This window comes from Lathyrus oleraceus, chromosome 7 (genome assembly GCF_024323335.1).
Source record: "Lathyrus oleraceus cultivar Zhongwan6 chromosome 7, CAAS_Psat_ZW6_1.0, whole genome shotgun sequence".
Classification (NCBI taxonomy): Eukaryota; Viridiplantae; Streptophyta; class Magnoliopsida; order Fabales; family Fabaceae; genus Lathyrus; species Lathyrus oleraceus.
In genome coordinates, this window is record NC_066585.1 from 496,655,458 (window position 1) to 496,682,030 (window position 26,573).

The following is a 26,573-nucleotide window of genomic DNA, read 5'->3' on the forward strand; positions in this document are numbered from 1 at the left end:
CGAGTACTTGTGACCTACAAGCTCTTACGGCTTGGGTCTAATACTCGGGACTACGTCTGGACATTCCACCCAGGCAGTCTGTTTCTTTCCAATATTTGTTAAGAAAATGATTCGAATATTTATGAAGGTTTTGGAGGGAAGACGAATATTTATGGCTTGCAAGCTCTTACAGCTTGAGCCTAATATTCGGGATTACGACTGGATATTCCCTCCAGGTAATCTTTTTCTTCCAACTTTATTAAGAAGATGGTTTGAGATATTTACAGGTGTTTTGGAGAGAAGACGAATATTTATGACTTGCAAGCTCTTACAGCTTGAGCCTAATATTCGGGATTACGACTGGACATTCCATCCAGGTAATCTTTTTCTTCACATTTTATTAAGAAAATGATTTTGAATATTGGAGTGTTAAAGAGAAGACGAATATTTTTGGCTTGCAAGCTCTTACAGCTTGAGCCTAATATTCGGGATTACGACTGGACATTCCATCCAGGTAATCTTTTTCTTCAAGCTTTTAGAAAAGGGGTTTGAATATTGTGTTTGATTTGTGAAATGATCTTGAAATGATTCACATTTATTTTCGGAACGTATTTTGAAATTGAGGAAAGTTGAAATTGATTTTGAAATCAAATGAAATTTGAGTACGATTATTTACACGTGTAAAAGTATGGATATGGGTATTAATAACATAACTAAACTAATTAACACACCAAAGTCGACTAATCGAATAAAATAATATCGGAAATTCAACCATTAATTAAATCTAAAAGGTAAACATTTAAAGATATAAACAACTAAATATTGATTAAATTAAATTGATAAAAATTTCAAATAAAATAAATAGTAGAAGTTATATACAAAATTTAAATAAAATAGTAAGTATAACAACAAAATATAAGCATGAAGATCTGCTATCTCCAAGTATTGAACCCACCCCACTAAAGGCAATGAAAGTAATCTCTCTCCACTAGGCCATTCATAATTATTTACTATTACAATAACAACTGAAATACATGAACCAGAACAGATTGGAATAAAAAGAAACTAAAATAAAGTAGTCTGTTGAACTACCAATTAAAAGCAGAGAAAATCCCAAGACAAATAACCCAGCCGCCTGGCTGTTGGGTTCATGGACTAACAACTAATAAATTACTAGGGAATAAAAAAAGACAAAGCATTAATACACACTATTAAATAAAACATAGGAAGATTAAACGAAATAGCTAAACGTTTGTTTTGTCAATAAATAAAAAGAAATAAATGATTAAAAAAATGGTGAGAGGCGCTGTAACAGAACCTCTTCATCGTCCCAAACCCACTCAATCTCTCGTCACTCTCACTTCTCTCCCTCAATCGCTTTCAACCTCGCTCAAAAACCCTCTCAATCGCGTCTCTCTCGTCTCTCTCACGCTATCAAACTTGAAGACGAAAATGGAAACAGAGATAAAGGAAAACAAACTGGGCTCACCTTTGGTGATATCTCAACGGTTCAAGTAACGGTTCCCCTTCTCTCTTCGCCTCTGATTGATTAGGGTTTTTGCTTTTTGAAAATTTGATTTAGGGTTTCTTTTCAATTTTCGCCGTTAGCTCCCTTAATTTTTCGTCCCCCTTCTACTGATCTCTACTTTTCTATTTATTCTTGCACATTAGGGTTTCGAAAGATGCTCAAAGGTCCAATGGAGAAAGTTCCAGGATGGATTTTGAATGCTCAGAATTGGAGTTTAGCCTGTTTGATGATGGATTTCGAAAAGGTAGCCTTACCGTAACCTTTCTCCTTGATTCTTGTCTTAATCCTATTTTGGGAAATTTCTTGAGTTTTACTGCTTGACAGTTACTTTGCTTTACTGTAGTGAACATTCGTCTGGGCTTCAACTCTGGAATACCTCAAGGTTGGTGTTTCAATTTTGCATTTTTGATTCAAATAAGCAGCTTCTTGTGGTTAACAGGTGTATTGGCAGTTATGGGATTGGGATTGTATTAATTTCATGACTGTGTTGTTGAAGCTTGCAGGAGAATTACAAAGCAAAGTAGTGACGACTACATCATATCGTCAAGCAGTAACTGCAACGGCACCAACATACACGTCAAGAACAGGACCAACGCCAACATCAGAATGTCCTTTCATAAGGGTGGTGTGCAATTGCTCGAATTGTAACCGTTGTTCCCCGTCTTCAAGAATAGCGACACGGTTAGAGATAACCTTAAATGACTAAGAGCCATGAGGTCGAGTAAGTAAGCTTATTGGCATTCTCAGAGTTTGCTTTCGGTTTCTTCTTCCCCGAATCAAAATGCTGAATGTTTTCTCATCATCCATGTTCATTAGAGCCAACATTTTGGCTCGTTCCCAGCACTGTCGGTTCCAGGAAAATTTGGATTACCATTTTCTTTTATGCTTTCTGAACCAACTCTCACCGGTTCATCTTCACTCATCTCCAAACCTGTGGCTCGGAAATGATATCAGGGATTGATTCAACAATAGGTACTGGACGAGGAAATTCCACAGGATGACAGCCGGTTCAAACAGCGGCAGGACCACACTTAGATATGACAGGGTTCAAATTACACTGCCATGTAAAATGATTGGCATGAAAGGCACTGCTGGTTTGCTTTTTATGAGGTTTTGAATCTTTAGTTTAAGCTTTTCTTCCATTGGCTTCAGGTGGGATCAATGCCGAAATCATACCGATGGGCTACTTTGGTTCCAGTTGTAAAAAAAAAGAGTGCTAGGTTGACCGTCTTACTGCTTCTCCCAAAATGTTGACAGAGGAATGTACCGGTGATAGAACCTGATCTTGAACTTCCTTTTTTGGGTTTGCTGATACGGTAATAATTTTTATTCAAAATTTTTTATAGCTTCCCTCTGCTCGGAGGTTTAAACACATCTTATTTCTTCTTGTTTAGGTTACTGATTCTTGGAGCTTTCAAGATTATGAAGGAAAATTGTGTTGTGTCTCTGCTGTTTGAACTCCTGAGGTTGACTGCTTGTGCTCATCAACCAACGGAAAACCATGTTGCTGCCGGCCTGCTTGAAAAGTGACTTTAAGTCTGGTTATTAGGTTCAGGCTTAGGTGCAGCCAATGGACTTGAGGCATCATCTTCTTCCTCGCAGAGCTGCAAAAGCCGACAGATATCGGTGGAAAATGACCCAAGACTTCCACCTTGCTGCAAAGAAGAAGCAGGAGAAGGCTCATTGAGCTCGGCCTTCCACTCACGAAGCATCTGATGCACTTGTTCCTCAAGAACTGCAGCATCAATAGTACGGCTCTCCTTCCCAACAAACTGCAAATCCATGAATGTCAGCTGCAGGTCATCAACACGGTTCCGTGCCTTGTCCTTAAAAAGCCGGTGTGATGCAGATTATTGTGTTTAACACGACGAATGTAATGTGGCTCAGTGGAATTAAAAATTTCAAGTAGAGTTTGTAGTAGAATTTCCATTAAAGTGTTTTATCAAATCCAATTCTTTTATTGGAATCATGGGTAAAGAATGTTTATTGCCTACCCAACGTTGAATTCACTTTTGTATCAATCCTTAGCACCAAGTTACGGATTTCAAACCGAAACTGCTTGAGAAATAAAACATCATTCCACAATGCCGACATCAAGACTTTGCAGTTGCCACCAATTCTTCAATCAGCTCAAAACATGCAATAATTTTTCTATCTATTTTTGAGTTAATGAGTTTAGTACAATCCTGTAACTACCCTTGTTATAATATACACCTTGGCGTGGGAGTTTCTCAGTCACATCCAAATAAACACGGCTAGCTTTAACAACTTTATGAGTTATTGGAGGAGAACAATATGTGATGCAGAAATGCCAACGCCCTTGCAGTTCCAAGCGCGATTTTGTGCCGAAATCTCCAAGTTGTGAGTAATCCTTCAGAACCAACATTCTGAATTCCATTACTGTCAGTAGCTTCTTTCTGTGTGTCGGTGTTGCAATCATCAGTGCTTTGAACCCCAAGCGGCAAATCATAGAGAAGATTTTGCAAGTTTCCATTCTCCATGTAATCATATATGGCAATCCTTTGATCACCGGCTAAACAATAACCGGTTAAAGGAACTAGATTAGGGTGCTTGATTTTACCGAGAAACTCAAGCTTTCTTGCGGCTTCTTCATCTGTTACTGTAGAACCAACAACCAAACCTTTGACTGCTACATGGATATTTCCAGGTAGAAAGCTTCTATAAACAGGTCCAAACTTTCCTTCAACCGAGAGGGTACCTCTATCGAAATTCGAAATTGCAGATAAGAGGTCTGCAAAGGTCATATTCAACAACGGCTTCTCAAAAATTACTAATGGAATTGATGTTACTTGTTTGACATCAGCAACCCACGTTGTTAAATCAGTTTGGAAGTACAATGGACCGGAGAAATTATGTTCTTCTCTGTATGAACTTGTTTCACTTCCCACATTTTCTGTTTCCTTCTGCAAACGAATGCTCTTTTGAAAAGACCCGGATTCACATCGATTGGATAACTGCTAACCGATCCATAGAAATATGTTTTGAAGAATCTCAGGTCTGACTTCTGAAGCACAGAGGGTTAAGTTTTTTTTTGTAAGAGAAGTTGTAATTCTTCGCCTTCGGGAGATTCTTTAAGACAATTTGAAGTATCGATCCACTCAAATCTCTTTCAATCACATGCACTCATCGTCCATCCTTTCCAAGTGTATAAGCAAAAACAGCAAAAAATAAAAAAAGATTCAGGACCAAAATCGGGGTATGACAGTTGCCCCTATTTAAGTATCTTCAACTAGAGAATATGAAGCAGGACACTCTTCATATGATCATAGTGGGAGATGGTTAAATACTAAGAAGACCCGGATTTTGATCCTGAATCCCTATGACATGATGTGATATGATATGATATGATACGATATGACATGATATGACATGATATGATATGCATGGATGCATGAATGCATGGTTCTTTTTTGTAATTTTATCTGCTAGGGATATGGTGGACCCTTGACAGGAGATGCTAACAGACAGACCAAACTGTGGGGAATGCTGATGATCCACAGGGAGACAGACAAATGGTAAGAAACAACTTTGCTGGGGAGACAGTCCTGCTTGGAGAATCAGGCACACACTGGGGAGTATTCAAAGTGAGGTTTGACGAATACAAGGGATTTTGGTAATAAGTTCACACATGACTTACCGAACCCGAATAAAGGAAAAGATGCTACAACAGGTTCATATATGACCTGACAACGCTGGGGAATAATCAAGGTGAAAACTCTTCGGAACAGGTTCATGTATGACCTGATACCGGAATAAAAAGGTTCAATAACAGGTTCATACATGACCTGAATAGGATTGAACAAAGAATCTTCAGAGTAGGTTCAAGCATGACCGGACCCCGGAACAAAAAGGTTCAATGACAGGTTCATACATGACCTGAATAGGATTGAACAAAGAATCTTCAGAGTAGGTTCAAGCATGACCGGACCCCGGAATAAAAAGGTTCAATGACAGGTTCGTACATGACCTGAATAGGATTGAACAAAGAATCTTCAGAGTAGGTTCAAGCATGACCGGACCCCGGAATAAAAAGGTTCAATGACAGGTTCGTACATGACCTGAATAGGATTGAACAAAGAATCTTCAGAGTAGGTTCAAGCATGACCGGACCCCGGAATAAAAAGGTTCAATGACAGGTTCATACATGACCTGAATAGGATTGAACAAAGAATCTTCAGAGTAGGTTCAAGCATGACCGGACCCCGGAATAAAAAGGTTCAATGACAGGTTCGTACATGACCTGAATAGGATTGAACAAAGAATCTTCAGAGTAGGTTCAAGCATGACCGGACCCCGGAATAAAAGGGTTCAATGACAGGTTCGTACATGACCTGAATAGGATTGAACAAAGAATCTTCAGAGTAGGTTCAAGCATGACCGGACCCCGGAACAAAAAGGTTCAATGACAGGTTCATACATGACCTGAATAGGATTGAACAAAGAATCTTCAGAGTAGGTTCAAGCATGACCGGACCCCGGAATAAAAGGGTTCAATGACAGGTTCGTACATGACCTGAATAGGATTGAACAAAGAATCTTCAGAGTAGGTTCAAGCATGACCGGACCCCGGAATAAAAAGGTTCAATGACAGGTTCGTACATGACCTGAATAGGATTGAACAAAGAATCTTCAGAGTAGGTTCAAGCATGACCGGACCCCGGAATAAAAAGGTTCAATGACAGGTTCGTTCATGACCTGAATAGGATTGAACAAAGAATCTTCAGAGTAGGTTCAAGCATGACCGGACCCCGGAATAAAAAGGTTCAATGACAGGTTCGTACATGACCTGAATAGGATTGAACAAAGAATCTTCAGAGTAGGTTCAAGCATGACCGGACCCCGGAATAAAAACAATTGGACTCTGACCGTAAGCAATGGACTACAACCAGCTTTTAACGGATTTTGCCAACAACAATTGGACTTTGAAATGAGTTCTAGTAACAACTGAGCTTGGAATAATGCCTAGCAACAACTGATTTTTAGGAGACACCAATGAGTCTTGAAATAATTCCAGGGAATGACATAGGGGTTCTGGAACTTCGTCAGAATAAAAGTGACATGTCTGGGAATTCATCCGAGAGTAAAAGAAACAAATTCTGGAAATGCATCAGAATTACAAGTGATATTCCGGAAATACAACAGAATACAGACACATCTGGTAATACATCAAGGAAATTCTGGAAATACATCAGAATATAGACATATCAGAGAACACCTCAGATAGATGGTGAAACATCTGGAAATACATCAGACAAGTTATGGAAATTCATCAATAAACCAAGGAGTAATCCGGAAATTCATCGGATAATCCAAAAAGAAAATGAACCTTAATGGAAAATTTTTTAATAGGTGCCAACTGGGTTGGATTTGAAAATGACTACAAAAACCGGATGATGGTTTAAGGGCACCAAAGACAAACTGGAATTATAGGTCAAAGGATATAGGATCAACAACAAGACCTGGGTCAATGCAAAATGAGCACGAAGTACATTTCGGCCATGCATGATTTGAATTCTTTTATGCATGATATATGAATGATCATGCTATGAGAATGCTGACACTTGAGTGGACTGGGAGTTGGTAAAGGCTTTTTATGGAAGCTCATGATTCCTCAACACCGAGAACTCAACCAAATATTTTATGATAGATGTTGTCAAAGGAGGATTCTATCCAGTTTGATAGCCACAGCTTAGCCAATGGATCCTTTTGGAGGATTAATGAATCGTGCTAGCATAATTTTCGGGCACTCGTCTTAAACTCAATAGTTGTTGACGTATGGCAGAATTTGTTTGAGCAATTTGAAAGCACGAAGAAAGAGGTTTTGCCCCTCTGTGGCTCATCTTGCCCCAGTTTGTTGGGACCTTGGAGATGTTCACTTTGAAAGTGAGTTTGGAAACAACTTGCCATGAGACTACCTCGAGATGGCTTGCCCCAAGTGTTTGAAACTTGTAATGGTCTTGACTAACCAAATGTTGGAATGGTAGACTCTTGATTGATTGTCCTTTGGATAGCTGGACTCATTGAGCTCTGAGGTGGCTTGCCCCGGTCTAAGTCTTGAAGAAAATTACTCTTGGCTAACTGGGCCTTGGAGTAATTGGACTTACTGAGCTCTGAGGTGGCTTGCCCCGGTCTGATTCTTGAAGCAGATTACTCTTGGCTAGGTGACCCTTAGGGTGACTAGCTCGAATTAACCGATGCTCAAAGTGATTTTCCCCTGACTAAACTTCTTTCACTCCATCTAGTTCCTCAACTGTGTACTGAATTTCTTTGATGCTGAGTGTTGACTCGCAAATAAGATTGTGCATTCAAAAATGGTAATTTTAATTCAATGCTTATGCAAAAATTTGAAACCAAAATTTATTGATATGAACGGGTGAAATACAGTGAACGAGTCGTTGATAAGAACACAATGGTGATCAAGTCATTCACAGTATACAAGTCGGTGCCATCAAATGATTAACAAAAATCGTTTGGAGTCAGGTTAACACAACCTTGTTGTAGTATGTTTTCAAAATAAACCCTGCCTCAATTAGGTCTTTTAAGGGTTATAACGTGGTCTGGTTCGCGGTTTCTTGAAACAAAAGGATATAAGGCTCAAAATTTATTTTTACCCACCCCTTCTTCTTGATGATCTCCAGTTCCTATGTTCAGTCAATTCAATACACGCGTTCAACTTCCAAGAGGGTTCGAAGGTGTGATGAGGGTTCAAGACGAATTTTCTTGAAATGACAGTCACCTTATTTTGTTTTTGTCGAGGATTTAATGACCTCCTTTTTTTGTTTTTCTTTATCCCTTATTTTGCCTGGACCACTTCTTTGAAGCTTTCGGCCCACCGGGATGCCCTAACTTTTGCCTAAGTTATTTTGTGGTATTTGGCTTAGCGGGCTTTTTCGACTGCCATATTATTGGTGGATGAGGATCAACCAACACTAATTTTAGCTTTCCTCAACTTCTCCGACACTTCAATATGTGCGCGAAGGATAACATGTGGTTGAACCTAATTTGAGGGTGTTCATATGGACGATTTTTTTTGAAAGATCGAATGCACGATCAAACTATCTGAACATAACTACCCTGCCCCAGGTTAAGATTAAGGGTTTTAGATCCGAAATAAACACCAACTTCTAGGCTCAAAGTGGTTGTCTAGGGATTAACTCCTTATCACTCCAGTGTTTGGGGATTTGAAACAATGCCTTACATCATCGACAAGGTTTTACTCAAAAGCATACCACAACACGTTCAGGTGTTTCGTTTTCATCATCCTCCCTCCAATCTTTGTTAACACAACAGTTTGATAAACAAAAGTGAATGAGAGGAGTATTTTTTTTGTTTTTTAACATAAATGAAAAACGAGTGAATACGAATGGATTAATTCAAAAGATGCATAAACATTTCATTAATCTTACCAATTCAAATAAAACAACAATGTTTAAAAGCAATTAACAATCAACATGCAAGGAAACTACAAAGAAGTGTTGAAACAACCAAATGATTGCCGACTTTAGGGAATTGACTTCTTCAAACTTGAAGGTTTGGATCAACAAGCTTTTTGACATTGACACGATGATCTTCAAATTCTTTTCCTTCAGTCTCATCGTTGAACGCAACCCTCTTGGATCCACTACTCACTTCTCCTTTTCTTTCATTGGTATAGGTCGTGACATTGGAAATCCAAGGCGGTATCTCAATGCTCTTACCAGGAAACAATGATAGCTCATTAGCCACATCCCTGACATCTTCCTTGTGGAACAAAACCTTGAGGGTTTTCAAGGGTCCTTTCCCTTTCTCATTACCTGGCCCAGAAATCAAGGTATATGTACTTGAGCCTTCCTCCTTGAGTGTTGGTGACCCTATGTTAATCAATCCTTGCAGTTTGAGCTTAAAACTCTTACATTCCTCGATGGAGTGCCCCATTGTTCCAGTATGGTATCCGCACTTGATCTTCGGGTGATCTTCTTCAAAGACTAAGCTCTTCTTGTTAATCAGTCCTCGTACCAAATATTTTAGCGCACAGCAAGAATCTAGGTCATGTCCCAATGCCCCTTTATGGAATTCACATGTTGCATTTGGATTGTACCATGGTAGGTCTGGTGACACAGGCGTGAGAGCTCGAGGGGTCACCAAAGCATTCTGGATCAGTAGCGGGTAAAGCTTGCTATATGGTACCGGAATCGAGTCATTGTGATCCTGGTTCTTCTTGCTCTGATTCTGATTTTTGTTTTGAACCTGACTTCGGTGATTTTGAGGAGCAATAGCCAGAGGATGTTGATGATGACGCCTTGAGGGAGGTCCATATACTGGTAAATGAGGAGTTGCCACATAGAACTTCCCTTGACTTGAGGTAACACCGGATGGATGTGGCGTAGTAGCTCTCTTTGTTGCAGCAGCGTATAATGGGTGACCCTCCTTTCCCAACGAGACTTGCAGGGTTTCCAAGACCCATCTCATTTGGTTCTTCAAAAGATTGAGTTCCTCCTTCAGTGCTTCTTGGCTTTTCCTTAGCTCGTCCATCATATCTCGAGACATGGTTCTTTGTTCTAAACGCGTGTTGAGAATCACTTTGCTGATCACGGACAAAGGATGGATGAGTTTTTTTGTACTTTGTCTGGAAAATGACATGCGTTATGATGAGATGCAAATGCAATGGAATGCGAATGAATGCAATGCAAGCCATGCACATTTGTTTTTCATACACGGGTTCAAAAGTATGAGGTACTGATGAATCTGATTGTTTTCCAAGAATAGGTTCTCACCGGGTAAGATCTAAGGTTTTTGAAAAAGTTCCTAGAGTCATGGATCCATTAGACTGTTTGCTACCTGCGGCAACTTACTTGCCGGGCATCAACTCCATCTAAAGAATCTACTCTAAGTGAGGTTCTCGCATCGATCCAACGAGAAATACATCTCGCAGACCCACACTACGCAACCATCTTTCCTAGTTGGGCAAAGAACTAAGGTTCTACAAATGGTTCCTAGAGTCATGGATCCTAAAGAAAATATCGAAGCTTACGGCAACTTACTTGCCGAGCGACAACATCCTCTCAAGAATCTACTCTAAGTAAGGTTCTCGTACCGACCCAACGAGAAATACATCTCGCGGACCCGCACTACTCAACCTCGTCCTATCTTATGTTTTTACTCGAGACTCGGGTAAAAAGTCTTTCCCACAAGGTTTGCAATCAGAGTAACCAAGTACCAAACCATAATCGAACCAATACAACAGATTCATATCAATATGACAATAGAGATAGTAAAAACAATAAAGAAAAGCCACATAGGTAAACAAACAAAGGCACACAAACGACCTAACTAGGCTTGACTCACTTAGGGATGAATACTCCCCAGCAGAGTCGCCATCTGTCGCACCTCGAAAAAAATGGGGATACGACTTCAAAGCGAAGCGCGATCGCACGCTCGCAATGATGGACTGAACAGAGTCGCCACCGAACTTTATTTATTCCTAAAAAGGAAAGGGGAAATATCGATAAAACCCAAGACAAAAGAAAGGATAAGATATGGTCATCGCAACCAATATCAGGGTCCGGGAGTCGATTACGCAAGGGGAAGGTATTAGCACCCCTCACGTCCGTTGTACTCAACGGGAACCATTAGGTCAGTTGTGTGCATTAATGTTAGTTTGAAATGTTAGGCTTTTCGAATTATTAGGTGGGAAAGAAAGAATAGATAAAGAAGAAATGTTTTTGGAGTTTTTACGAAGGACTAAACCTAAGTTTTTTATTAGTGGGCCTGACAAGATTTACAAATCCTGCTCCTACGTATCTCAATAGAGAAGTCAAGGCTTACGTAGTTCTGGGTAGAAAAATGTTTGTTTGTTGGTCGATTTTAGCGAAGGCTATACTGTATTAATCGACGAAAACATTGTTTTACCCAAAACAGATGAGGAGTGGACGCATACCACACATCGAACGGATTTATAAATCTACATTCGGAAAAGCGTCATTTATCTCTACTCAACAATCGTGGCCGAAACATTGTTTTGTATCACTTAAGACAATATATCTTTCATTTATGAAAAAGGTTCTTTGATTAGTCGCACGGCGGCGAGAAAAGAATTTGATTGGTTGGATGTATTTTGAGTGATGGCGAGAACTTGGATGAGCGAGATATACATCTCGAATCCTAGCCTCAGGAGTGCATGGTATACACCATGTTCCATTTCCATCTTTATTGAAAAAGTATTAAGGTAGGAATTAGGTATTTTGAAGTTTGAAAGACGAGTACTTGTGACCTACAAGCTCTTACGGCTTGGGTCTAATACTCGGGACTACGTCTGGACATTCCACCCAGGCAGTCTGTTTCTTTCCAATATTTGTTAAGAAAATGATTCGAATATTTATGAAGGTTTTGGAGGGAAGACGAATATTTATGGCTTGCAAGCTCTTACAGCTTGAGCCTAATATTCGGGATTACGACTGGATATTCCCTCCAGGTAATCTTTTTCTTCCAACTTTATTAAGAAGATGGTTTGAGATATTTACAGGTGTTTTGGAGAGAAGACGAATATTTATGACTTGCAAGCTCTTACAGCTTGAGCCTAATATTCGGGATTACGACTGGACATTCCATCCAGGTAATCTTTTTCTTCACATTTTATTAAGAAAATGATTTTGAATATTGGAGTGTTAAAGAGAAGACGAATATTTTTGGCTTGCAAGCTCTTACAGCTTGAGCCTAATATTCGGGATTACGACTGGACATTCCATCCAGGTAATCTTTTTCTTCAAGCTTTTAGAAAAGGGGTTTGAATATTGTGTTTGATTTGTGAAATGATCTTGAAATGATTCACATTTATTTTCGGAACGTATTTTGAAATTGAGGAAAGTTGAAATTGATTTTGAAATCAAATGAAATTTGAGTACGATTATTTACACGTGTAAAAGTATGGATATGGGTATTAATAACATAACTAAACTAATTAACACACCAAAGTCGACTAATCGAATAAAATAATATCGGAAATTCAACCATTAATTAAATCTAAAAGGTAAACATTTAAAGATATAAACAACTAAATATTGATTAAATTAAATTGATAAAAATTTCAAATAAAATAAATAGTAGAAGTTATATACAAAATTTAAATAAAATAGTAAGTATAACAACAAAATATAAGCATGAAGATCTGCTATCTCCAAGTATTGAACCCACCCCACTAAAGGCAATGAAAGTAATCTCTCTCCACTAGGCCATTCATAATTATTTACTATTACAATAACAACTGAAATACATGAACCAGAACAGATTGGAATAAAAAAGAAACTAAAATAAAGTAGTCTGTTGAACTACCAATTAAAAGCAGAGAAAATCCCGAGACAAATAACCCAGCCGCCTGGCTGTTGGGTTCATGGACTAACAACTAATAAATTACTAGGGAATAAAAAAAGACAAAGCATTAATACACACTATTAAATAAAACATAGGAAGATTAAACGAAATAGCTAAACGTTTGTTTTGTCAATAAATAAAAAGAAATAAATGATTAAAAAAATGGTGAGAGGCGCTGTAACAGAACCTCTTCATCGTCCCAAACCCACTCAATCTCTCGTCACTCTCACTTCTCTCCCTCAATCGCTTTCAACCTCGCTCAAAAACCCTCTCAATCGCGTCTCTCTCGTCTCTCTCACGCTATCAAACTTGAAGACGAAAATGGAAACAGAGATAAAGGAAAACAAACTGGGCTCACCTTTGGCGATATCTCAACGGTTCAAGTAACGGTTCCCCTTCTCTCTTCGCCTCTGATTGATTAGGGTTTTTGCTTTTTGAAAATTTGATTTAGGGTTTCTTTTCAATTTTCGCCGTTAGCTCCCTTAATTTTTCGTCCCCCTTCTACTGATCTCTACTTTTCTATTTATTCTTGCACATTAGGGTTTCGAAAGATGCTCAAAGGTCCAATGGAGAAAGTTCCAGGATGGCTTTTGAATGCTCAGAATTGGAGTTTAGCCTGTTTGATGATGGATTTCGAAAAGGTAGCCTTACCGTAACCTTTCTCCTTGATTCTTGTCTTAATCCTATTTTGGGAAATTTCTTGAGTTTTACTGCTTGACAGTTACTTTGCTTTACTGTAGTGAACATTCGTCTGGGCTTCAACTCTGGAATACCTCAAGGTTGGTGTTTCAATTTTGCATTTTTGATTCAAATAAGCAGCTTCTTGTGGTTAACAGGTGTATTGGCAGTTATGGGATTGGGATTGTATTAATTTCATGACTGTGTTGTTGAAGCTTGCAGGAGAATTACAAAGCAAAGTAGTGACGACTGCATCATATCGTCGAGCAGTAACTGCAACGGCACCAACATACACGTCAAGAACAGGACCAACGCCAACATCAGAATGTCCTTTCATAAGGGTGGTGTGCAATTGCTCGAATTGTAACCGTTGTTCCCCGTCTTCAAGAATAGCGACACGGTTAGAGATAACCTTAAATGACTAAGAGCCATGAGGTCGAGTAAGTAAGCTTATTGGCATTCTCAGAGTTTGCTTTCGGTTTCTTCTTCCCCGAATCAAAATGCTGAATGTTTTCTCATCATCCATGTTCATTAGAGCCAACATTTTGGCTCGTTCCCAGCACTGTCGGTTCCAGGAAAATTTGGATTACCATTTTCTTTTATGCTTTCTGAACCAACTCTCACCGGTTCATCTTCACTCATCTCCAAACCTGTGGCTCGGAAATGATATCAGGGATTGATTCAACAATAGGTACTGGACGAGGAAATTCCACAGGATGACAGCCGGTTCAAACAGCGGCAGGACCACACTTAGATATGACAGGGTTCAAATTACACTGCCATGTAAAATGATTGGCATGAAAGGCACTGCTGGTTTGCTTTTTATGAGGTTTTGAATCTTTAGTTTAAGCTTTTCTTCCATTGGCTTCAGGTGGGATCAATGCCGAAATCATACCGATGGGCTACTTTGGTTCCAGTTGTAAAAAAAAAGAGTGCTAGGTTGACCGTCTTACTGCTTCTCCCAAAATGTTGACAGACGAATGTACCGGTGATAGAACCTGATCTTGAACTTCCTTTTTTGGGTTTGCTGATACGGTAATAATTTTTATTCAAAATTTTTTATAGCTTCCCTCTGCTCGGAGGTTTAAACACATCTTATTTCTTCTTGTTTAGGTTACTGATTCTTGGAGCTTTCAAGATTATGAAGGAAAATTGTGTTGTGTCTGCTGTTTGAACTCCTGAGGTTGACTGCTTGCGCTCATCAACCAACGGAAAACCATGTTGCTGCCGGCCTGCTTGAAAAGTGACTTTAAGTCTGGTTATTAGGTTCAGGCTTAGGTGCAGCCAATGGACTTGAGGCATCATCTTCTTCCTCGCAGAGCTGCAAAAGCCGACAGATATCGGTGGAAAATGACCCAAGACTTCCACCTTGCTGCAAAGAAGAAGCAGGAGAAGGCTCATTGAGCTCGGCCTTCCACTCACGAAGCATCTGATGCACTTGTTCCTCAAGAACTGCAGCATCAATAGTACGGCTCTCCTTCCCAACAAACTGCAAATCCATGAATGTCAGCTGCAGGTCATCAACACGGTTCCGTGCCTTGTCCTTAAAAAGCCGGTGTGATGCAGATTATTGTGTTTAACACGACGAATGTAATGTGGCTCAGTGGAATTAAAAATTTCAAGTAGAGTTTGTAGTAGAATTTCCATTAAAGTGTTTTATCAAATCCAATTCTTTTATTGGAATCATGGGTAAAGAATGTTTATTGCCTACCCAACGTTGAATTCACTTTTGTATCAATCCTTAGCACCAAGTTACGGATTTCAAACCGAAACTGCTTGAGAAATAAAACATCATTCCACAATGCCGACATCAAGACTTTGCAGTTGCCACCAATTCTTCAATCAGCTCAAAACATGCAATAATTTTTCTATCTATTTTTGAGTTAATGAGTTTAGTACAATCCTGTAACTACCCTTGTTATAATATACACCTTGGCGTGGGAGTTTCTCAGTCACATCCAAATAAACACGGCTAGCTTTAACAACTTTATGAGTTATTGGAGGAGAACAAACCGTGATGCAGAAATGCCAACGCCCTTGCAGTTCCAAGCGCGATTTTGTGCCGAAATCTCCAAGTTGTGAGTAATCCTTCAGAACCAACATTCTGAATTCCATTACTGTCAGTAGCTTCTTTCTGTGTGTCGGTGTTGCAATCATCAGTGCTTTGAACCCCAAGCGGCAAATCATAGAGAAGATTTTGCAAGTTTCCATTCTCCATGTAATCATATATGGCAATCCTTTGATCACCGGCTAAACAATAACCGGTTAAAGGAACTAGATTAGGGTGCTTGATTTTACCGAGAAACTCAAGCTTTCTTGCGGCTTCTTCATCTGTTACTGTAGAACCAACAACCAAACCTTTGACTGCTACATGGATATTTCCAGGTAGACAGCTTCTATAAACAGGTCCAAACTTTCCTTCAACCGAGAGGGTACCTCTATCGAAATTCGAAATTGCAGATAAGAGGTCTGCAAAGGTCATATTCAACAACGGCTTCTCAAAAATTACTAATGGAATTGATGTTACTTGTTTGACATCAGCAACCCACGTTGTTAAATCAGTTTGGAAGTACAATGGACCGGAGAAATTATGTTCTTCTCTGTATGAACTTGTTTCACTTCCCACATTTTCTGTTTCCTTCTGCAAACGAATGCTCTTTTGAAAAGACCCGGATTCACATCGATTGGATAACTGCTAACCGATCCATAGAAATATGTTTTGAAGAATCTCAGGTTTGACTTCTGAAGCACAGAGGGTTAAGTTTTTTTTTGTAAGAGAAGTTGTAATTCTTCGCCTTCGGGAGATTCTTTAAGACAATTTGAAGTATCGATCCACTCAAATCTCTTTCAATCACATGCACTCATCGTCCATCCTTTCCAAGTGTATAAGCAAAAACAGCAAAAAATAAAAAAAGATTCAGGACCAAAATCGGGGTATGACAGTGGTCGAAGGGTTTTGATGGAGGATGGTGGCGAGCTCGCGGGCACGGTTTTGATGGCTGAGCTGGGTTGCGAAGGGGTTTCGCCGGTGGGAGTTTGAGCGGAGGCGATGAAGATTGAAGGTTGGGATTTTGAAGGTTTACGGTGTTGTGGGGTTGTGCGGATGTGATGTTTGGAAGCGATGATGGAGGTCGCGTAGTGGGTTCTGGAGTTGAAGATGATTTTGTTGTTGTTGAAGGAAAGGAGTGGACGGCGGTGGTAGGTTTGGTGTGCGGTTGTGGTGTAGCGATGGTTTTTGTGAGAGAGGTGAGTGAATCCGAGAGTGAGGTTTTCTGTGTGAGAGTTGAGAGAGTGAATGGAGTGTTGGTCTCGTGAGGATTTTTGTGAGAGAATAGCGAATGCCTCCGAGACGCGTGTGAGATGAAATGGATTTAAGGAGATTTCAGAGAGAGTGGATTGTATGTGACGCAGACCGTTGGGAATGGATTGTGAGTGGAGAGTGAGAGATATGAGAGGGACGCGTGTTGTGGAGAGAGATTTCCTTCTTTTCTTTTTTTCTTTTTGTTTTTTATGTGAAGAGGGAATCCAATGCAAAAATATATATTTCCCATAATTGTTATTCATTCAAATAATAAATCATAAAAAAACTAACTAATAATTAATTTAAACTAACTAATATTTAAAAAACTCTAACTAATATTTTAAAAAAAACTAACTAATATTTAATTAAATCACTAATAATTCCTTTAACTAAGTATCAAAAAAAATATTTGACCAATTAAATAAAATAAAAATCGAGTACAAATTTGATTCGGAAAAAATTAAACCAATCACACTAAAATTGTCAGCACAAAACCTATTATTTGAGAAAACACCCTTTCTTCAAATTTTAACGATTCGACCGATTTGTCTGTATTCTCAAATAAATTCATTCTGACTGACATTTCAGGTATTATTCATGATGCAAATGTGTGTCATGTTATGCATATGATGCTAAATGAAAAATGAAAATAATTCTACGACAATTTAAATATGCCCGGACAAAATTGGGGTACGACAGCTGCCCCTATTTAATTATCTTGAATTAGAAGGTAAGAATGACAATGTCATCATACATTCGTGGTGAAAGGTAATTAAATACGAAAGGATCCGAATTTTGTCCTTTGGAATGCAATGGAGAGATGCGGATGGAAAATGCAATGGATTCTAACAGCACCAAGGTAATAGGGTAGAATGCCAAATCAATGCCAACCCTCGAGTCAACATTCAAATCTTGTCCAGGTCATTATTGTTGTAAAGACAAATATGGGACTGGTTTTCTGACATCAAAAGGATGACAGTAGGACTTGCTATCACCAAAAGGATGATATGATCTCACCATGATTTCCAGGATCGTCATCACCAAAAGGATGATGGATAAATCGAGCTTCAAAAGTAGTCATCATCAAAAGGATAATGGTTACAGGGGATACCACAAAGATCGCCATCACCAAAAGGATGATGGTAAGATCAACAACTAATCTCGCTATCACCAAAAGGATGAAAGCTAGACACACTCCAAAGGTTCCCATCACCAAAAGGATGATGTCCGTCACCAAAAGGATGATGGTTATTCTGATAAAGTTTCCATTAACAGAGAGTGTAATATTAAGGCTATCACCAAAAGGATGATAGTCGACTCATCAACTTCAAAGATCACCATCACCAAAAGGATGAGGGTAAGATTCAACAGCAAAACTTGTTACCACCAAAAGGATGATAATAAGTCAAGTAACTTCAATGATCACCATCACCAAAAGGATGAAGGTACAATCACACAACAAACTTGTTATCGCCAAAAGGATGATAATAAGTTGACAATCACCATCACCAAAAGGATGAAGGTATAATTAAAAACACAACTTGTTATCGCCAAAAGGACGATAATAAGCACTCAACGCAATTGATCGCCATCACCAAAAGGATGAAGATAAGATTAAAAACACAACTTGTTATCGCCAAAAGGACGATAATAAGTACACACGCAATTGATCACCATCACCAAAAGGATGAAGGTAGGATCAAGACACAGACTTGTTATCACCAAAAGGATGATAATAAGCACACAACGCAATTGATCACCATCACCAAAAGGATGAAGGTAGGATCAAGACACACTTGTTATCACCAAAAGGATGATAATAAGTCAACAATCACCATCACCAAAAGGATGAAGGTATTGTCAAACGACAAAACTTGCTACCACCAAAAGGATGATAATAAGTACACAACGCAGCTGATCGTCATCACCAAAAGGATGAAGGTAGGATCAAGACACAGACTTGTTATCACCAAAAGGATGACAATAAGTCAACAATCACCATCACCGAAAGGATGAAGGTATTGTTAAAAGACACAACTTGTTATCACCAAAAGGATGATAATAAGTACACACGCAATTGATCACCATCACCAAAAGGATGAAGGTAGGATCAAGACACAGACTTGTTATCACCAAAAGGATGATAATAAGTCAACAATCACCATCACCAAAAGGATGAAGGTATTGTCAAACGACAAACTCGTTATCACCAAAAGGATGATAATAAGCCGACACAAACTTAAATATCACTGACACCAAAAGGATGACAGTAAGATCACACAAACCAAACTTGTTATCACCAAAAGGATGATAATAAGGACAGAACTTCAAAACTTGTTATCACCAAAAGGATGATAATAAGCTGAAACAGACTCAATGATCGCCATCACCAAAAGGATGAGGGTAAGATCAAAACAAAACTCGTTATCACCAAAAGGATGATAATGAGCCCATAACTCAAATGGTCACCGTCACCAAAAGGATGAAGGTAAGGCCAATAACAAAACTTGTTATCACCAAAAGGATGATAATAAGTCAATAGTCACCATCACCAAAAGGATGAAGGCACTATAAACAACAGAACTCGTTATCACCAAAAGGATGATAATGAATCAGCAAACACCATCACCAAAAGGATGAAGGTGAGATCATAACTTTGAAACTTGTTACCACCAAAAGGATGATAATAAGTTATAATAACTTCAAATATTGTTGTCACCAAAAGGATGACAGTGGGGTGGGACTTTCCAAATGTCACCATCACCAAAAGGATGATAGCTTAAACCAAACTCCATAGTCTCTATCACCAAAAGGATGATTTTAGATTAAACTGGACGTCATCACCAAAAGGATGATGGTTGAACCAGAATGACAAGGATCCTTATCACCATAAGGATCTCTGACACCAAAAGGATGACGGTAAGCTGTAGTAATTGCAAAGGTCTCCATTCACCAAAAGGATGAAGGTTGGGCCAAAACTCCAAGGATCTTCGACACCAAAAGGATGACGGTAAGATCACAAATGTCGAGGATTTACCATTACCAAAAGGATAACGGTGATCGTAAACAGGGTGATGATTAACATTATTCCTCAATGGACTTTCACCAAAAGGATGATAGTGAGAAAAATATTGGAAAAAAAAGGCTACTATCAAAGTTCAGTAAACCTGATTTGCTAGGTAGTATTGGAACATTGTTGGGTAAGACTTGCTTGGGGTATCCATCAACAAAAGGTTGCAAAACCAATATTCTCTGGGGAGATGTAGTTTCTGTCAACAAAAGGTTACAGGAAACGACTCATTGAGGGACGCTCAACATGAAACAAGGTAAGTGTTTAGAGAAACAATGTTTGACTTGGCTGAGGATAACATCTTATCAACAAAAGGTTGAAGGAGGTAACTCGATGGGGAACACCCGATAGTAGGGTAGGAATTCACTTGGAGGGAGTGACAATGACTCAACTGAGGGTTGGCCTGGACGCCTACGACTAAACCTTGGATTTTGATTCGTGCTATATGCATAAATGTCATATATGTATTATGTATAAGGTGATGCATGTGATGCATGTGATGCATGTTTGAATGCAAACGATGATTGGTTTGTTTGGGATTGGCCCCCCTTTTCAAAGGCAATGTATTTTTGGAAACCAATGTAGGTTGTATTTGTTTTTGTGAAGGTGCCACCAAGGTGGGCTTTGGTTTTTCTGGTAATTGTCACTGTGACTTGGACTGTTGATGGGTGAAAGGATCTGACTTCCCGACACTCGGTAGTTGACAATGTGATGAACACACAATGGATGTGGATACGCTTGGTGCCCCAAGTTTGATCTCTTGCTGATATGTTGTGTATTTGTCTTCGAGAAGATCTCGATCTCTTCCTTTGAGATGTCTGGTCAGCCTGTAACTGAGCATAGCGACGTGATCAATGCATGATGGTTATGCTTTTGACGTGTCCCAAGGGTTCTTGTCAACATATGATGTTGTGCTGGTATGAACTTTTGACGTTTTGGTTGTGAACTCAAGCAGTCACTAATGTATGACGCAATTTGCTTGACTGGCTTGAAGATACGGAGGGAGTTTTCCCCCTTGCAACTTGTCTTGCCCCTGACCGTAGGGTATTCAAAGGAATTCTCCTTGAAAGGAAACCTTGGGAATGACTATCCCATGACTTGGTCTGAGTTTGTTTCCTTCAATGTCTGATTCTGGCAATGGTCTACCCTTGATTAGCCTCTGAAGGACTTGCCCCTGATTGGTTGAGCATTGAAGTGTTTTTTTTTTTTTGATCAACCGATGCTTGGAGATTTGTCTTATACTGACTACTTCTTATGTCCACATGATCAGAAGATGCCATGCCCTTGATTCATAGGATGGTCTTGATTCGTGTCAGCACCAACGATCAAATGCCTCTTGAATTATTTCTTGTTGGAATTTTCTTGATGTCAAGTACTGACTGACAATTAAGAGTTGTTATTCAAGAAATGGTGATTTTAATGCAACAGTTATGCAAGTTTTGAAAAACAATCATTCATTTGGAGTGTTGTAGTAGTGTGTGGCGAGTGGATCATGAGTCCAAACGTGATGCTGATTTTAGCTAGTGTGTGAATGATATAGTGAGAAGAGATTTAGGAGTCAGTTTACTCAACCTTGCTATAGTATGCTTTCAAAACAAACCCTACTTCAATTAGGTCTTTTGAAGGTTGTAACGTGGCTTGGTTCATGGTTATTGAAACAAAAGGATATAAGGCTCAAAGTTTATTTTAACCCACCCCTTTCTTCATGGTGATCTCCAATCCTACGTTCAGTTAATTCGACACACATTCTTCTTTCGCAGGTGTAAGGATAAAGATGGTGATTCAAGGCCTCTTGGAATGGCAGCCACCTTATTTTGTTTTTTTGGATGTCGGTGACCCTTTGATTTTGGTATGGTGGTCACTGAATCTTGTTTTGTTTTGTTGGAGACTTTCAATGTCTCTTTTGATTTTACTCCTTTTTTTTTATCCCTAATTTTTGCATGGACCGCTTGTTGAAGCTTTAATCCATCGGGATTGCCCCTGTTTTTGCCTAAGTCTCCTTTTTGGGTGTCAGACTTAGCGGGCTTTTTTCTGATTTGAATTTTTTTTGGAAATTGTGACTGCCAAGTCATTTGAAGAACAACCGACATAAAATTTGGATTTGTATGGTTCCTTCGACACTTCAAGATGTGTGCGAAGAATGTCATGTTGTTGATCCTTGTAAGGGATATTTCATCTTGTAATTTGAACGTGTAGTCAGATTAACTGAACACTACCCTGCCCCAGGTTAAGCGTAAGGGTTTGTAGATCTGAAAGAAACTCCTACTTCTAGGCTCGAAGTGGTTGACTAGGGATTAACTCCTTATCTCTCCAGTGTTTGGGGATTTGAAACAATGCCTGTACATCATTAGTAGGATTTTATCCGAAAGCATACAGTCAGCAATTATGAGTACTTTGTTTTCGTCATCCTCCTTCCAACATTTACTAACAATAGTGCAATGAAGAAAGTGAGGTGGAAAAGTATGTGTTTGTGATTTGCAAATGTGATAATATGAGTGAATATGAAAGATTGATTCAAAGCATGCATAATCATCTCAGTAATAAAACCAAATACAAATAACAATGTTTAAAGCATACAGTACTTAAACAAACAAGAACAAATTACAAAAGTGTGAAATGGTAAGAATGGCATAATGATTGCCTTCATTCAAATGAACAGGCCTTCATCTTTGGATCCTTCGTTGGGGAGTTGTTCTGCTTTTTTCAGGCTGGTGGGGATACTTTACCTCCGAGCTTCACTTGACTCTGCATGCGCCGGCATGGGGTTTGTTGCAACGTTTGGCCTCACTGGCGTGAATGTAAGTGCCTTACTATCAATCAGGTCCTGGACCTTGTGCTTGAAAGCCTTACAGTTCTCTATTGTGTGCCCTGGGGCACCCATGTGATACTCGCAGTGAGCATTGGCGTCGTAGCCTGGAGGATATGGTGGGGTTGCAGGTGTTATCTCCTTTAGAACAACCGATCCATCCTTTAGCAAGTAGGGAAGGATCTTGCTGTATGACACTGGCAAAGGATCGAAATGTCTTTCTGGCCTCCTTGCCCTCTGTTGATTGGGTTGACGTTGTTGTGGAGCACGTTGCTGTTGATTTTGATGCGGCTGTTGGTAAGCCGGCTGTTGATAAGGCTGTTGATATTGTCGTTGATATGGTTGCTGATGTGGAGGTTGATACGGTGTCGGGATGACAGCGGAAGTCTGGTGATAAGACATAGGAACATTCAGATGTGCCCTATATCCTCCTCCTCCCATTATGGCATTGGTTTGACCTTCTGGCTTCTTTGGGAGATTAGGATAAGGTTTCTTCATCCCACTTGAAGCATTAGCAGCACAAGGTAGTTTTCCTTTCTTGATCTGGCTCTCGATTCATTCTCCCACGGAGACAACCTCAGCAAAAGTAGGGAAACTGGATCCTACCATTTTCTCCATGTATTGGGTATGCAGAGTTCCCATAAACATGTCAATTAGCTCTTTGTCAAGGAGAGGAGGTTGGACACGAGCTGCAAGCTCTCTCCACCGCTGAGCGTATTCCTTGAATGACTCATTGTTGCGTTGAGTCATGTCTTGCAGCTGGGTGCGGTTGGGTGCTAGATCAGTGTTGTACTGATAATGCCTTAGGAAGGCTTCAGCAAGGTCTCTCCATGACTGGACCTGGCCTCTCTCTAGTTGCATGTACCACTCCAAGGATGCCCCACTGAGACTATCTTGGAAGTAATGAATCAGGAGTTGATCATTACTGATGTGGGCGGCCATTTTGCGGCAATAAGCTCTGAGGTGAGTTCTCGGGCAACTGATTCCCTTGTATTTGTCAAAGTCTGGGACTTTGAATTTCTGCGGAATCACGAGGCCTGGTACTAAGCACATATCAACAGCGTCCAAACCGGGAGTAGTGTGAACCTCCAAGGACTTAAACTTTTCCTCCAAAGCATGGAGTCTATCAACAGCTGGGTCTGGGAGACCTCTAACAGCAGGTTTGGCGGGTTGTGGCATGAAGAAAGCGTCATATGGATCTTCATCACCCATCATGGATCCATGGCGAGCAGATGTAGCAGAGTGCTCATGGGGGTTCATGTTGACCATGGGAACAGGAATGGGAATGGGTCCTCCTCTAGGCTGATTGGGGTTACCATCAAGGTCAGTTACTCCAGGGATGCTAAGGGATGGCGATCCAAATTGGGCAGCAACCTTCCTAGCTTCAGCGTTAGTCTCAACATCCTTCTCCTTTTGGGCCAAGAGTAACATGGTTTCCAGCAAGCGATCCATCTTTGCCTGCATGGAGTCAATGTCTGTTCTCATCGAGACTTGGTTTGCTTCCAGCTGTTCAAGTGTCATCTTGTAGTTGCGGCGAGTCTCGTACCGGTGTCGAGTAGTCAGGGTTACTGGACAAAGGGTAGAATATGGTGTAAGTATTTGATTTGGGAAGATGATATGCAATGCATGTTGATGATATGCAAATGCATGAAATTCTGCAATGTTTTTTCACAGAGGAATACAGACTCAAAATTATTCACACGTCGGGTACGTCAGGATAACAAGAAGAAGTACGAGTTTTTGTGATTACTAGAAATTCCCAAAGGTAGGTTCTAAAGTTATGTTTTCAAGGAAGGAACTTAGACTCACGGATCAAGTTCAAAACTTCCTCGCAATGGTGGGCTAGCCACATCGTGATGGGAGTTCTGAAATGATCTAATCTAAGTGGGATTCTCGTATTGCACGAACAGGGTGTAGACCCTTCGGTTCAATACTACACAATCACCAATCATGAAAACAAAACTTGGGTTTAAGGCGAGGTCCCTAGAGTCACGGATCGTGTTTAGAACCTCCCCCACAATGATGGGCTAGCCATATTGTGATGGAAACTCCAAACAGATCTACTCTAGGTGGAGTCTTCGTATTGTCCCAATGAGGTGTACACCCCCCGGTTCAATACTACACAACTCCGGGTTCTAAGTTTTTCTCGAAGCTCGGGTATGAAGCTTGTCTCACAATATACATCAAGCCCCATATCAAAGTATCAAAAGACATTACATACAAGCAACATAATAAAATACAGAGAAACAAGTATGGAAGATAAGAACATCTTCTAACAGTCATAACAAAATCAGACTAAGTTAGGCTAGACTCTCTCTTGCTAGGAGCAGGGTCCCCAGCAGAGTCGCCAGTCTGTCGCACCTCAAAAATGATGATAATGCGATCCCTCGCGATAGGACGCGGAAAAAATGTTGTTCGAAACAGAGTCGCCACCGAACTTTATTCATTCCAATGAAGGAATAGGAAAATATCGAGAAAACCTTTAAGAAAAAGAATAATGGTCGTCTCGTCATGACGTTCTCACTTCAGGATGGTAAGAGTCACTTAATCACTGATTCTCTTACTCTCTTGAGTAGTGTATATGAAGACCTTGAAGACCTGCAAGGAAGGTTTGTTCCAAGGAGGTGGAACCAATGTTCTGTGTGATGTTAGAACATGTTGTTCAACAAGTATGCAGCTACTGGTTGAAGAGCAGATGTTTTAGGGTTCAAACAAAGGGATAATTCTGTTTGGAACCTACTCCTAACCTGGAAGAGGAGACATCTGTGTGTGCTAAGTTGACAAACGCAGGGTCAACTGGGTGTGTGCTCAAGAAGGTCATCCCTAGAAGTTGAGCTGGTTGAGATGTGACATTGTCCAATCTCCTGCTGTTTGGCATATCCCTACAGGTTGATCAGGATTGGATAGTTGTTCCCTGAAGTACTATGGTGTGTTGGAAGACAAGTCTCCTGGATGTTAGCAGTCAATAATGGGGTAACCTGATTGTGATATCATTTAAGGGGGCTGGAACCATGAATCTTGTTATTCAAACACCACGTTCAGAAGTGGCAGTTCTTACTAGGAGTGAGAATATGAAGATTCATAGGTTGGTTGAGGTAATATGCTCTGGCAATGCATATCTACCATTGACTGGTGCTGTTTGTCTCACTAGTACTTATGGTCAGCTGAAGTCTGATTGGTCTGATTGGAGGAGTTAGTTGCCACTGGTAGGGATAGTGTATGTCATGTTGAGACATATGTGTACAATGCATGGATATTGGTGTGGAGTATCCATGATTGTTAAGTTGAGGGGGAGTCTTGGTTAACCTCCTCAATTCTGGTCAGCCTAGGGTCTGGTTGGCTGTTGACCTGTGTCACATGGGTTCTGGTGGTTGTGTGTCACATTTGCAAGGAAGAATTCATCTCTCTCATTCCTAAGAGTGAATTTAATCTGGGAAGACTTTCAAAATTGTCTAGGTGCTTGCAAGCAGAAGATGTTGACACAAGAAGAGTATTTTCAAAGTATTCTTATGGTGGAAATATCTGAAGGGATGATTGGGAAAGGATTTAAGATCAATGTCTACTTGTGCCAAGTGCAAGTGTTTAATTGATTATCCTTGGAGCTCAAGATAACTGATGTTCTTAAAGATGTTGGAACATCACTTCTTCAAGACCCTGTGCAGAATCACAGGAAGGACAGTACATTGGCTTATGATCTATCTCTTTGGTGGCAGCAAAAGCATATGATCTCTGAAAAAGTTTCCTGGCAAGAAACATGTTCAGCCTTGGTATGTACAAGAAGAAGAAGACATCATAGTCTTGATGGTGGTTACTTGGATCAGTTTATTTCTGATCTAGGTAAGGA

At 39.9% G+C, this 26,573-nt stretch overlaps 2 protein-coding genes across 8 annotated transcripts; one reads left to right on the top strand and one right to left on the bottom strand.

The window, feature by feature from the left end:
• Positions 1-1,119: 1,119 nt before the first annotated feature.
• On the top strand, positions 1,120-15,366 carry LOC127107056 (uncharacterized). 7 transcript variants are annotated; one of them, XM_051044330.1, is made up of 6 exons: positions 12,884-13,257; positions 13,415-13,515; positions 13,615-13,653; positions 13,775-14,335; positions 14,424-14,587; positions 14,666-15,366. In XM_051044330.1, exons 1-4 carry the CDS (start codon positions 13,025-13,027, stop codon positions 13,975-13,977), a joined length of 576 nt encoding a protein of 191 aa, XP_050900287.1. In that variant the 5' UTR covers positions 12,884-13,024; the 3' UTR covers positions 13,978-14,335; positions 14,424-14,587; positions 14,666-15,366. The 7 variants fall into 7 exon arrangements, with proteins under 7 accessions (XP_050900286.1, XP_050900287.1, XP_050900288.1 ...); XM_051044331.1 differs by having other exon boundaries at positions 13,775-14,243; XM_051044328.1 differs by having other exon boundaries at positions 13,775-13,992; positions 14,088-14,587.
• A 173-nt stretch (positions 15,367-15,539) lies between these two features.
• LOC127104551 (probable LRR receptor-like serine/threonine-protein kinase At2g24230) lies at positions 15,540-24,250 on the bottom strand. Its single transcript, XM_051041737.1, has 2 exons — positions 23,996-24,250; positions 15,540-16,193 (listed from the first exon to the last, which is right to left on the bottom strand). Exons 1-2 carry the CDS (start codon positions 24,248-24,250, stop codon positions 15,540-15,542), a joined length of 909 nt encoding a protein of 302 aa, XP_050897694.1.
• Positions 24,251-26,573: the final 2,323 nt, after the last annotated feature.

What these genes read in the sequence shown, in the direction of transcription:
- LOC127107056 (XM_051044329.1), top strand. Translation starts at nt 1,261, where the DNA reads ATGATTAAAAAAATGGTGAGAGGCGCTGTAACAGAACCTCTTCATCGT. An exon ending in TGATGATGGATTTCGAAAAG is followed by an intron (nt 13,516 to 13,614) that starts GTAGCCTTACCG and finishes GCTTTACTGTAG; the next exon opens with TGAACATTCGTCTGGGCTTC. An exon ending in CAACTCTGGAATACCTCAAG is followed by an intron (nt 13,654 to 13,774) that starts GTTGGTGTTTCA and finishes TGAAGCTTGCAG; the next exon opens with GAGAATTACAAAGCAAAGTA.
- LOC127104551 (XM_051041737.1), bottom strand. Translation starts at nt 24,250, where the DNA reads ATGACACTTGAACAGCTGGAAGCAAACCAAGTCTCGATGAGAACAGAC. An exon ending in TTCCCATTCCTGTTCCCATG is followed by an intron (nt 16,194 to 23,995) that starts GTCAACATGAAC and finishes ATTCGTTTGCAG; the next exon opens with AAGGAAACAGAAAATGTGGG.